This window comes from Coenobita brevimanus, chromosome 24 (assembly GCF_032717465.1).
Source record: "Coenobita brevimanus isolate Jiangsu-jjx chromosome 24, ASM3271746v2, whole genome shotgun sequence".
NCBI lineage: Eukaryota > Metazoa > Arthropoda > Malacostraca > Decapoda > Coenobitidae > Coenobita > Coenobita brevimanus.
In genome coordinates this window covers 14,735,600-14,749,701 of record NC_136977.1, presented here as the reverse complement: position 1 = coordinate 14,749,701, position 14,102 = coordinate 14,735,600, and the positions used below count along the sequence as shown (strand labels likewise).

Here is a 14,102-nt window from a genome sequence, read left to right as displayed (position 1 = left end):
GCAGCTGGCGCCATCACTAACTCAGGGAAATGACGTCCAGTGAGGCGAAGGGGATTTTCACCACCAGCTGAATGCTTTCTAGGGGCACGATCACGACCATGGGTGCCAATCAGCTCCCTGCACAGCTCCCTGATGAAGTCCTCGAAACTCTTGCTGGATCCTGTGGTGTTGGCTTGGAGGAGGTGAGCATTCAAAACTGTTACATCCAGCAAGTGAAAGAACAGTTTCTTGTACCACTTCATCGTGGGCCTTACACACTAGAGGCTCAATATCATTGCATCCGACAGGTCTACCTGATGCATATTGATATTGTAATCAGTTACAGCCTCAGGCTTCCAGATGTGCACACGTTTTTCACTGCGGTAATTGATGGTCTTTGTGATATGCATCAGGGGGTGGTGAACTGTCGAAAGGAGGTTTACCTCGCAGTTGTGGTGCCAGGTAGTGGCGAGGATATTGTTTGCCTGGAAAAACACTACCTTCTTCCTTTGCAGGCTCCTGTCAACCTGTACCATGTGCTGCCTATTTGTTTTCACTGTACTGCAGATACTAGTCTCTTACTACAAATACTGAGCAAAAAGTGGGCTAATTTACCAGTTGTCCAGGTACAGGGCATGCCCACGATGAAGATATGGCTGCATCATTGTCTTGACAACTGCACCAGACAAATCGACAGTCCTATCCTCTGCAATAATCTGTCCGTTCACTGGTGTACAGGACAATGTCCTGCATATACCTGGTCAGTCCTATCCTCTGTAATTTCTGTCCATGCACTGGTGTACAGGACAATGTCCTGCACATACCCGGTCCTGCAGTCACACATGACGAAAATTTTGAATGCAAAGCAGTGTCTCTTGCTTGGGATATATTGCCTGAAGGCAATGTTCCCCTCCATAACACGAGACTCTCGTCTATGACCAGGTCTATGTAGGGAGAGAAAGAGGATGAGAATCACTGCCCTCAGGTGATCAAACACTTGGCGAATTTGGCTCATCCTGACGATGTTGCCTACGTTGCTGGGGTCCTCAGTATCGTAAAAATGGAGCCGGCTGAGAATGCACTGGAATCTGTTTCTCCCCATAACTTTTCCAAAGAAAGGTGTTGACATAAGGAGGTCCACAGTCCAGTACGAAGGTAACTGATTTTTTTTAATCAGTCCCATCATGAGAACTAAGGCCAGGAACAGGTACATCTCGTCAACAGATATGTCAACATCAAACTGCTGGCTATGGGGTGTGTGTGGGGCTGTGCCATGGCAGAATACTGCATATGCATTAGGAAGTATGCAGATTCTGAGAACCAACTCTCTAGTAAAAAAGTTTTTGAAGAAATCAATCCTCCTAGAGGATTGGTTCAGCTCAGGAACAGTGCAGCCTGCCGTGTCCACACCAGTAAATGTTGGTGAATGGGATCAAAATTGCTCTCATCTTCCCACTCCCACAACACTTCACCCTCTGCTTCACCATCTCCACCATCACCACCACCGTCCCTGTTGTCAGGATGGGGACAATATCCGGAAGTCACCTACGGAATATTTTCCGCCTCCGAACCTTCCTTCAGACTATCACCTTTTTTCCCTGTACCTTTCCCTTTTCCTTTCCCCTTCCCCTTTCCTTTCATCCCCACACTACCAGTGAGGGAGGAGGAAGCACTAAAATGAGGTGAGGAGTTTCCATGGGGAAGGCCATATGTGCTGGAGGTGCTGGGCTGAGGTGACTCCTTTGTGAGGTCAGTGGCAGTGCGATCCTCCTCTCCCTCTGTGCGTAAAACAAAGCACTACTCACCTTGTATTGTTTTGTTTGAACATCCTCCCCAGCCTTCGGCCCTTTACCGGGGGGTCCTACCCATTTTGGAAGACCGTAGATAGCACTAGGTACATCTTGATATTTATCCTCACTAAAGGATTCGTCATAGAATCGAAGGCGGTGGGGGGGGGGGATGGGTGGTGGTAGTGGGGCTGCATGGGAGGATACCATCTTCACTGCCATATATTTGGACTTCCTGGGGGATGGTATTTCCTCATCTCTGCTAGATTCTGAGTCTGATTGAACGTAACCTCTGTTAGCCACAGTGTCATCTAATGGGGAATCACTTTCCCCATCATAGGGCACCTCAAGGAGAGAATCAGTCTCGTGCTGGGCTAGGCCGCGATGCATCATGGACCTCATTCACTCACTGTCAGAATCAGACTGACGTGGCAGGCTCACGCGCATGCCGAGGTGTGTGGTGATGACACGTACCTGGCGGGTGAGGCCTAGAGAGGTGCGGGAATATCCCAGCCAGTTTTTTGGTGCCTAATTTGAATTTTTGAATTTTGGAAAGTATATCAAATTGCCAACATACATGTACGTCGCTGGCACTGTCCGCGCATATAGGGGCCCACTTACATGTACGTCGCCAGCACAGGATGAGTTAAGCTTCCTTTCAGGATTCTGTAAATGTGTGGAGGATAATATTTTCTGATTCAAGCTGAGTTGATAACTGGACATTCTGCAGTTACAGAATGAACAGCTTCATGTGCTATGTTTGTTTAGAACCAGCACATGGTTGTCTGGTTATGTGACGTCACACTTTGGCTTGATGCAATAGCTAGGAAAATAGAAATACATGCAGTCCTCAGACCACATGCTTGGATACACAGTATCAGCACTGCTAGATGAAAGAAAAAAAAAAGTAAAATCACTCATGTGCAGTCTGTCTAAAATATATTGTGCTTGCATCTGTTTGATTCTGTTTGTATGGCAAAAAGAACAAAATGAAGCCATCTGTCTTGGGCCAGAATTCCAAGTTATAAATAAAACTGCCAGGAAATTGTGCTTACCAGGGAATTTTATTAAATTCAATCATCTACTCTGATGGATAATGACATTTGGTGGAGGACACCAGAGGAAAATGGAGAGTATACTGTACTGAATTTTTACCACAATTAATACATATTGTGCATCCAAAATTAAATATTTATTTTCCAGACAATAAATGTTCACATGTCATGTTGTATGCTCAAAATTTTATATCTTTTTAAGTATGAAACACACTCACAATACTCAGACCTACCTGATGACAGTGACAGATGGAGGAATGACATGATTTTCTTTGGCTGTTGTGACAAGAGAGTGACACAAAACACTAATGTCTGGAAGAGAAATGTTGCACCGAATTTGGCACATGCTAAAAGGAAAAGATTTACTTAAAATTGATAATATGCCCTTACTTAGAGTCTTGTTTTATATTGATAATTTTAACTTTACTTATGTTAGATAAACGTAGCTGTAGCTTCTACTTTATGGAGTGCAAACATGTGCAAAATTTATAGTGCAGTGAGTTGCAGCCTGATGCTTGTTTTGGTACTCCAATGTAGTTGATGTAACGGCATAGGAAGACCCCTCATTTTAGACCAATCAGATACATGGTGATTGGAGATAGAGTCATTGGAGACAAATTCTTCCACTGTACATTGGTGGTGTTTTCATTACAAGGGATGGAGTGAAATAGAGACCCATTACAATGTTGTGCAGTTGTAGGAAAAAGTTAAGAGAATTGGTATCCATCCTGACATCTGGATTATTTGCATTGTCCATAAAAGAGAAAGTTTGTGGTACCTGTGTTAGGAGTGTCATAGTAACATTGATAGGTGTAAAAGAGTGAGACTGGAATTAAATGACATGAAAATGATCATTTGGATATATGGAGAATACTGGATGACAGACTGTCCTCAGAAGACCGAGAAGAAGACTCAGATGTGGAAATCATCAGAAGGTTGGACCTGGAGAGTTGAATGAGGAGGTATAGAATTATAGATGTTCTAGGCCATTGACGGAGATAGGATGAGGTGGTGTGTGTTGTCTTCAGATCTAAAGAAATCACTAGAGAGCTGACACAGAACAGAGTTTGGTGGAGGTGTTCTATCAGGTGAACAAGGATGACTCATTCTACATGGTAAGGAACATAAAGTTGAAAATGATGATGATGATGATGATGTTGAAAATGGTTTGATCTGTGAGGCAGAGCCACAATTCAGTGGACACGAATGATGTGGAAATAAGTGACTGGCCAGGTTAACTGGGCATGGTGTTGACCTGTTTCATGTTTTCTTTTTTCTTGTTTTGTAGACTTTCCCTCACCTCATCTTTTGGTGGGAAAATAGGTCATGATGAATAAAGCAAAGCGTAGGCTACCAAAGACTTCCAACATTGCTACCCTCAATTTGGGAGCTCCTTGAAGGAAGTACAATGATATGAAGATAGATAAATTCATAGCAAATCCCTATGCATACTATGTTATCTTCAGTATTTGTTATTTACTGGTAGTAATGTTTGATCTTTATTTTTTCAGATGACGAGAAAGTCTACCTCATTGTGAAAGTAGTTGTGAGATTATCACATCCAGTTGCAATGGATCTGGTTTTAAGAAAACGTCTGGCTGTAAATATTTACAAGAAACAGTCCTTTACAAGTAAAATTGTCAAGTCTTTCATTGGAACTGTCAGTACACTTTATGAAACTGGAATCATGTATGAAGTAGTTTCAAACATTCCCAAGGTAAGATTGATGAAGTTTGTATAGCTATGTATCATTATTACTGTTATAATTATTTATGTCTAGAAAGTTGGGCAAGTTTTTGCAACATGCCGATAATGGTATTTGGCAAAACCAGTCTTTTAGTTTTGTATGTGATTCATTCAACTTTATTTTTTATTTTAGTTTTTTTAAATACTAGCGGAAGGAAAAACAAATGTATAAAAGAATAATCCATATACCACATTACTAGTATCCTCCATTCATAAAAAATCTGTAACATTTGGACTTGAACAACTGTAGGTTAAGTTTAGGGAGAAACAACTCTGGGAAAGCGGGTTCCAAAGAGATGCAGTACGGGGAATAAAAGATTTCTGAAAAGCAGAAGTTCAGCAATATGACAGTGTGACATTCCAGTCATGAGCGCTACCAGATGCCCGTGTAGCACACTGGAAGACATGGAGAGGTGGTACAGTGGATCCAGCTTCGTCTGAGCATTTGCCATAAAAGTATCTGTAAAATATGTAATACAAGGGAAGCAACATTCCTTCTTACCTGTAAGGAAGGTAATTTATTTGTAATAGCAGGGTTATTAATAATTCTAACAGTTTTTTTATGAATTTTGTCTAGTTGCTCTAGTGCAACCTCTCCACATCCACTCCACAAGGGTGAGCAGTATTCCAGCTGAGAGCGTACATGACCTGTATAAACTATAGCCAACTGCTCGTCAGTGAAGAGGCTACACACTCTTTACAATAATCCAAGTTTCTTTGAGGCAGTTTTGATAAGTGATCTGACATGAGAGGTCCAGCTGAGGTCATTGTCAAATGAAACACCGAGAATTTCAAAACTTTTGAGACAGGAATACAATATTAGTATCGCTGAAGGTAATATAGGAGTGTGGCAATATCTGTCTATTAGTAAATTGTATATATTTGGTTTTACTAACATTAAATGAGACAGGGTTACTTTGTCCCCATTCAGTGATCCTAGATGAATCTTGATTTATGGAGATGGCTGTACTGAATTGTGAGTTAGAGATATTAAATTATGTGAATGGGTGTTTAAGTGTGAATGAGCTGTGAAGTATTGAGTCATCTGCATATGAATGGATGGGTTTATTTGTTACAGATAAGAGATCATTAATATGAATTAGGAATAGGGTTGGAGCCAGAACTGATCCATGTGGCACACTGGCATTAATTGAGTGGAAATTGGAATATACATCATCTACTCTTATCTTTCTGTCGCCGAGATATGAGGAAATCAGAGGATCAAAAGACTTTAGTCCATAGCAAGGGAGTTTGGATAGCAGAGAACGTTGCCATGCTCTGTCAAGAGCTTTAGAAATATCAAGGGCTACTATATGAGTTTCTCCATATTGGTCAATTGATTGATTTTTGTAAACTATAAGTACTTTTAATAATACAGCACAATCTCTCATAATGATCTTAATATCCCAGTAATGTCATAAAATGTCCTGGCCTTAACAAAACCTAACTAAATTTTCCTAGCCAAACCAACCCATATGAATGTAACCTAACCTAACCTTGCTTTATTTAGTAAAAGCATGTAGGAGGTCTTATAAGTCGTGTCAGCCCTCAGGAGGACCATTATGATGCAGCACCTGTGGCCGGGATTATCGGCATTTCATACAAATACAGTAGACTCATGATTTACAGTACCCCACTGGACCAGATATCAGCTTTAACCCCTAAAGACCGCAAATCTCCCAGCCCCCCCAGCCCCAGAACAGCAAAAAGGGTCCGATTTTTTAACTTTTACCAAGGTAAAGTGTTTTCTTACAGGTTTCAAGAACTTGAATTCACACACCTGAAAACCTATGTTTCACTCTCATATGACATACTGTTACCTAATATCGACCATCAAAGAACATAAAAAATAAAAACTGTTAGAGGAAAGAAAAATAGTTGCACCAAAGTAAATTTTGGTCTTATAGATTTGGAGAGCTTGATTTTACACACAAGAAAATGTACATTTCACTCTCTTAGGTCTAATGGTTACTGCACAATTGACCGTTAAATTTTTTTTTAAAGTCATTCCTCACTATGAGTAGCGCCCCAGGAGGCTGCCTTATCAGTGGGTGTATAATGGCGGGATAGTTGCAGTGCCAAGACGCGCTTGGAGGGTGTACCTGCAGCTGTCCTGGCAGGGTGCCCCGAGGCCACTACCACAGCCACTGGTAAGCTGGTGGGCTAGGGGTCCCAGATCCATTGCTGAAGATGACAAAACAAAATAAGTTTCAAAGCAAGCCTGAGGACAGTAAATCACCCATGGGGATGAGGGTGGGTTCATGGAATGTGGGTTCATTGAGGGGAAGAGCAGGGGAAGTCGTTGAGGCATTCAGTAGGAGGTGGGTGGATGTGGCGTGTTTGCAGGAAGTCCGGTACAGGGGTGGATCAGCCAGAAAGATTGTTGGGAAGGACTGTTGCTATAAGTTGTTTTGGCAGGGGGGGGACAGATGGATATGGAGGTGTTAGTGTGATGGTTGCGGAGAAATGGGTGGAATATGTTGTGAATGTTTTGAGAGTAAGCGATAGGATATTGGTAGTGAAAATTCTGTTGGGAAGAAAGATAGCTGCGATTATATCGGCAATGCTCCACAGGCAGGATTGGATGAATCAGAGAAAGATAGATTTTGGGATGATTTAATACGTGTAGTGGGTGGTATGCGGGATGATGAGATAGTGATTTTAGGAGGGGACTTAAATGGTCATGTAGGTGAAGCAGCACAAGGTTATGAAGGAGTGCATGGGGGATGTGCGTATGGTCTAAGGAATGCAGAAGGGGAAAGGATACTCGAGTTTGGGGAGGCAACGGACATGATTGTGTGCAACACATATTTTAGGAAAAGAGACAGTAGGTTAATTACGTATGAGTCTGGGGGAAATAGCAGTCAGATAAATTATTTTCTGGTTAGGAGGGCTGATAGGAGGTTAGTAAGGGATGTTAATGTTATAGGAAGTGAGGAGTGTGTGCAGCAGCACAAACTATTGGTTTGTGATGTGGTGCTTAAAGAACAAGTGATGAAAAAGAGGACTTATGTACCTAGGAGGAAAATATGGAAGCTGAAAAACCAAGTAGTAAGGGATACCTTCTATAGCGAGTTGAGGAGAGTGGTGGCTGAACAAGGAGCTGTAGACAGAGGCGTTAATGAACAGTACAGAGCCCTCAAGAACAATTTCTTGAGAGTTACTGATGTAACATGCGGCTGGACAAGAGGACCACCAAGACATAAAGTAACTTGGTGGTGGGATGAGGGTGTAGAAGCTGCAATTAAGGAGAAAAGAAGGCTTTTCCGGGAATGGAAGAAGGGTGGTAGCAAAGAGGAATATTTGGCTGCCAAGCGTAGGGCTAGAAGAGAGGTATACAGGGCAAAGTCTGAGTCACAGAGACAATTACTTGATAACCTAAATCATGGGGAAAGGAAAAATATATTTAGGGTGGCAGGTCAGATGAAGAGGGATAATCGGGATATCATAGGTGAGCAGTGTGTGAAGAATGATGAAGGAAGGGTAGTGGTGAACAGTGAGGATATTAAAGATGCATGGAGAGAGCATTATAACCGGTTGTTGAATGAGGAGTTTGACTGGGACAGGGAAGGTTTGGAGCCAGCAGATCCAGTGCCTGGCCCTTGGCCTTTGATTGATACTGCTACTGTGAGTGAGGCAATAGGCAGGATGAAGGTGGGGAAGGCAGCAGGTGTGTCTGGGATGACAGCCGAAATGTTGAAGGCCTCAGGCGATATAGGGGTGAGTTTAGTCACTGACCTGATAAATAGGATTATTTATGAGTGTGTTGTCCCAGATGATTGGCTGAAGAGTGTAATTGTAAATGTGTATAAAGGGAAGGGTGATGCCCTGGAAAGAGGAAATTATAGAGGTATAAAGCTTTTAGATCAGATAATGAAGGTAATGGAGAGAGTTTTAGAAGGTATGATTAGAGAAAGAGTGAATATTGATGAGATGCAGTTTGGGTTTATGCCAGGTAGGGGGACCACTGATGCCATATTCATTGTTCGACAGCTTCAGGAAAAATATATTGGTAGGAGAAGGAATCTTTATTTTGTTTTTGTTGATTTGGAAAAGGCCTTTGACAGTCCCTAGAGAGGTGGTGAAGTGGGCAGTGAGAAAGCTTGGCTTGGAGGAGTGGCTGGTTAGGGTGGTTATGGCCATGTATGTGGGTGCTCACACCCAGGTGAGAGTGAATGGAGATTTGAGTGATGAGTTTTCCGTGAATGTTGGTGTGCATCAGGGGTCAGTCTTGAGTCCCATGTTTATCATGGTACTTGAAGCCCTTTCACGTGACTTTAGAAACAGACTCCCGTGGGAGTTGTTGTATGCTGATGATTTGGTGTTGATTGCAGAGAATGAAAGGGAGGCAGAGGAAAGATTTAGGATGTGGAGAGATGGTATGGGGCACAAGGGCTTAAGGGTAAATGCAGATAAAACAAAAGTGATGATATCTAGGGTTGGTGGCAGTACTGTCAAAGATGAGGGAGAGTGGCCATGTGCAGTTTGCCACAAGGGCGTGGGAAGTAATTCCATCTTGTGCGGTGTTTGTGATAAATGGGTGCATAAGAGATGTAGTGGTATCAGAGGTAGACTGCGAGATAATGCTGATTTTATGTGTACGGCGTGCCGGGGTGAGCAGGTAGAGATTGTCAGACATGAAAGGATTGAACTTGCTGGTGAATCTCTTGAGTGTGTGGAAGAGTTTTGTTATTTGGGAGACATGTTGTGTGCTGGAGGTGGGGCTGGAGCTAGCTCTGTGGCTAGGGTGAGAAGTGGTTGGAAGAAGTTCAGGGAGCTCTTGCCTCTCCTGACATTGAGAGGGCTCTCCCTACATGCTAAGGGGTCTTTGTATGCAGCATGTGTTAGGAGTGTAATGCTGTATGGCAGTGAGACCTGGGCAGTGAAGGAGGAAGATATTTGCCGGCTCAGACGTACAGAAATGACAATGATTAGGTGGATGTGCAGTGCATCCCTGCGTCCAAGGCCTGGAGGGGCTGGGTTTACGATGGAAGAGTTGAGAGGTAGGATGGGACTGGAGTGTATTGGTGTTGTGATGAGGAGAGGTAGATTGAGGTGGTTTGGACATGTGGAGAGGATGGGGGATGATAATTGGGTGGGGAAGGTGAGAAGTGTTAATATTGGGGGTGGGGTTATGAGGGGTAGACCGAGAAAGACATGGGACGAGGTCATTAAGTGTGACCTTAAGGTTAAGGGATTGAACAGGGAGGCTGCAATGGATCGTGCAGCTTGGAGAGCCGCCATTAGGCGACCAAGGTCGACACATGCAAGCATGTTGGACCCTTTAAAAAATAAAAACGAAAATGAGAGAGGTGGAGGGAGTTTGGGGAGGCCTCAGGAGGGCGGGGAAAAGGGAGGGAATATGTCTGCTACACACACCTGATATGGTCTAGAGGGAGTATGGAGAGTAATTTTTTTTTTTTTTTTAATGCAAGAAATAAGGAACCAAAGGCCAGGAGCCCGCAAACCTTTACTTCCAAGAAAAACAAAAATAATACAAAAGAGATCCAAATTCAACATCTGTTCATTTTGAGATGCCTGGACACACTGCGTTTGAAAGACTGGATATCATAGGAAGTAGGAAACACAGACAGAGGGAGACAGTTCCAGAGTTGACCGGTCACATAAATGAAGGACAGGGAATAACAGTTTACTCTTGCATTAGAGAGTTGGACAGAAAAGGGGTGAGAGTTTGTTGCTAGACGGGTGCTACACACCCGTCGTAGAGGTAGAGGAATGCAAGCAGACAGTTCAGAGGAGCTGTGACCATTGAAGTAGTGATAGAAAAGAGATAAAGATGCAACAGTGTGGCGAAGAGACAGAGGTTGAAGGGAGCCAGTAAGAGGAAGAGAGTTAATGAGACGAAAAGCCTTTGACTCCACCCTGTTGAGAAGAGCTGTATGTGGGGAGCCTCCCCACACATAGAGTTGTACTCTACACAGGGGCAAATAAAGCCCGTGTATAAAGGCAACAACTGTGCAGGGGTAAAGAAGGTACAGAGTTGGCTTAGCACACCCAATCTCTTGGAAGCAGATTTTACAAGAGATCCAATATGATCTTTCCAAGATAAGTCCCAAGTGAATGAAACCCCATGCATGTTCAAGGATGATGCAGGATTCAGCTGAATATTATTAAACATTAGTGGGTACTCCTGTGGAAGATTGTGTCAGGTTGTTAGGTGTGAAAACTGAGTTTTTGATGCATGAAAAGAAACCAGAATATTTTTAAACCAGTCAGAGATGCAAGCCAAGTCAGACATTAGGTGTGCCATGGCCTCATCCCTTGTTTGCTGAAGTAACTGCTGAGATGGACATTGCGGTAACTGAATGGAAGGGTGAAGGGTGGAATCATCAGCATGCGAGTGGATAGGGTTAGATGTACAGCTTAGAAGGTCATTGATGAATAAAATGAAGAGAGTTGGTGGTAGGAGAGAGCCCAGTGGAACACCACTGTTGATAGATCAGGGAGAAGAATGTTGACCATCTACAACATCAGCTATAGAACGACCAGAAAGGAAGCTATAGATGAAGGCACAGATAGAAGGATAGAAACCATAAGAGGGCAGTTTGGAAATTAAAGATTTGTGCCAGACTCAATCGAAAGCCTTTGAGATGCCAAGTGCAATGGCCAAGCTTTTTCCAAAGTCCTGAAAGGAGGATGACCAGGAGTCTGAAAGGTAGGTGAGAAGATCGCCAGTGGAGTGTCCCTGACGGAACCTATTCGGACGATCAGAAAGAAGGTTGTGTTAAAAAAGATGCTATAAAAGTTTTCTATTAAGAATTGACTCAAAAACTTTAGAGACACAGGATGTTAAAGCAATTGGACGATAGTTAGAGGGTTGGGAATGTTCACCCTTCTTTGGGACTGGCTGACTGAGAGCAAACTTCCAGCAAGAAGGAAAGGTACAAGTTGACAGACAAAGGCGAAAGAGTTTACCTAGGCAGGGCGTAAGCACAGAAGCACAGTTCTTGAGGACAACAGAAGGGACTCCATCAGGCCAATATACCTTGTTAGTATTAAGGTCAGTGAAGGCAGAAAGTACATCAGCTGAAGAAATTTTAATGTCAGCCATGAGGAAGTCAGATGGGGGAAGTGATGGGTGGAAAGGGCACAAAAGGCAGGATCCAATAGGGCATAGAGGTGGAGAGATGGCCTGGGGAGGGGGAGGTCCCCACAACTGGGGAGGGGGCTGGATCATGCCTCCCGCCACCTAATCTCGTACAGCCGTATTCTTAAAAATAATCCCTTCTCTAAACTTTTCTCCTGTTGAAGGAGTTTTGATTTCCATCGGTATCCCTTGGAAGGGAAGGGAAAATGTTCAGGGTGGTAGCCCTGCTAGTGTAAAACAACCCATCCTGCTGATATTTGATATGGTGGAGAATTAGATTTGTAAACTAATACATCAAAACACACATATCTTGTGCTGGATGATGAAAGCACAATATATTTAAGATGTGGAAGGTCACCACCACATCCATACTGTTGGTTTGTATTCAATCATAAATGCTATTCTGGCCAATATCGCAGCGATATTCACTCCTCAAGACATTATTTTGATAGCAAATTTTATCCATCCATCATCTAGTCCTATGTTGCCCCACGAGGAGCATCGGAGTTCGGGGCTAGGCAAGTTGGTCCTGACATTTAAGATGAGAGTGACCAGCCTCAGTCATCCTTGAGTTTCATTATGTGAGCAATAACCCCAACCACTCCTTGTTGTGAACCTTCACCAGCTCAATCCGACTGGAGTGTAGTAATTATTCACTAAACCACCAGGCACCATAATTTGGTTATACGAGAATGGTTGCCACCCAGTGTAGTAAATGGTTTCCTGGTGTCCAGGAAACCATTCTTCTTGTCACTCAGTGTTGAGTCACCAATAATAATAAATTATATTGAAGGAATAATATTATCTTTAATGTTGTTATTCATAAATGTAAGAATCACTTGTTAACGTCTGTCTTGTGTACTTGCATGGTGGTGGTCACTTGTTTTTTTCCAGCAGGAAGACATGAGCCGAACCATTCATGTGGCCTTAATGGCAGATTTTCCTTTACCGGGCAAATTAGCAAGCAAAATACAGCTACCGCAAATTGACTTTAGACCTCCCCCTGCAAGGTATTAAAAAACACAGAAATCATAGTATATCACAGTGTTTTTCATGAAATGCCATTCATTACTTTAATATGAAATCATGTTTCCCTTGTTTTTCAGGACCAGTTGGAAGCATTTTGGCATGGAATCACTTAGATCTGTAAAGTAATCTAAGGACATTTCTTTGCACCAAACATTTGCCAATTCATTCTTGAGGTTGTCCAGATTGGGTGTCTTCTTCTCTGCCATGATTTTCTTCATCTTTGCCCAGCAGTTTTCTATTGGATTTAGATCCGGACTCTTGCCAGGCCAGTTGAGGACCTCAATCTGATTATCCTGAAGCCATTTTGTCACCTTTCTTGACATGTGACATGGAGCTGAATCGTGCATGAAAAAGTCACACCCATGAATAGCAAAAAAGTTTGACAAATGATCTTTCAGAACTTGAATGTACTGGCCACCATTCATCATCAAGTTCTTAGGAAGAAAGTAGAGGCCTCCCCCTCCCATTTCACCTTAGAAACACCCCCATACCATTACTGATTGTGGGTGCTTAACAGTTGGCACCGTGTCAGCAGGGTCATATCGACTATGGGAGACAGGGTGACGAACCTTGGCAGAATGCACCTGGAACACATGAAATGTGCTTTCATCGGAAAACATAACTTTTCTCCACTCATCTGATGTCCAGTGTGCATACTTCTTGGCAAACTGAATGTGCTCCTTCTTCATGCGGTCAGTGAGAAGCAGTTTCTTGGCTGTGGTGCGGCTTGGCAAACCCAGTTCCTTCTGCAAGCGGTGTTGGATAGTTCGAATTGAGACGTCATGTAACAGCTGGGGATGCATTCTCTTCAATTCTGCTTCTGTCACTCGAGGATTTTTTATTACTTCCCTCTTCAGAAGCATATTTGTATCTCTGGAAGTCATCCTCTTCTTTTCACCGCTATGCTTGTGCTCTGGTACGACATTAGGTGGCAGGGTGCGTGCTGCAGCAAGAATCTTCATGATGGTCGACTTTGCGCATCCAGTACGTTCACAAATCATGTTGATAAGGACATTATCCTGCCTCCATGCAATGACACGGACCCTCTCATCCCTTGAGTAGAACTTTCCAGGCATGACAACTCGACTCTAGGATAATAACAGGGCAAACCATAATGCGTACGAAAAAAGGGGGAGGTGCAAGCTCGGAGCGACAGGAGCATATACTCCGACTCTCGCTTCTGGGCAAGCACCGACTTGCTGAGTGTTTCACCACCTCCTGCCAACACCAGAGGAGTTGCCAGTTGCTTCATGCCCCAAAAATTCACTTGGTAGAGGTGGAAACACAAGCAAAAACAGACAACTCTTCTATAGCATTTCTGTTTGTAGGTCCTAAGTCAATTTGCGGTGGGAGTATTTCTTGAAAAAACTCCTCGTGAGACCCTGACCATAATGTATA

At 43.2% G+C, this 14,102-nt stretch overlaps 1 protein-coding gene across 5 annotated transcripts in view; it reads left to right on the top strand.

Annotated features, from left to right (window-relative positions):
* Khc-73 (Kinesin heavy chain 73) overlaps positions 1-14,102 on the top strand; it is a 1,251,394-nt gene that overhangs the window by 805,726 nt on the left and 431,566 nt on the right. For all 5 annotated transcript variants that reach the window (XM_080267622.1, XM_080267621.1, XM_080267623.1 and 2 more), the window contains exon 25: positions 4,333-4,538. In XM_080267622.1, the coding sequence (XP_080123748.1) occupies positions 4,333-4,538 (206 nt within the window). The remainder of the gene's footprint in view (positions 1-4,332; positions 4,539-14,102) is intronic.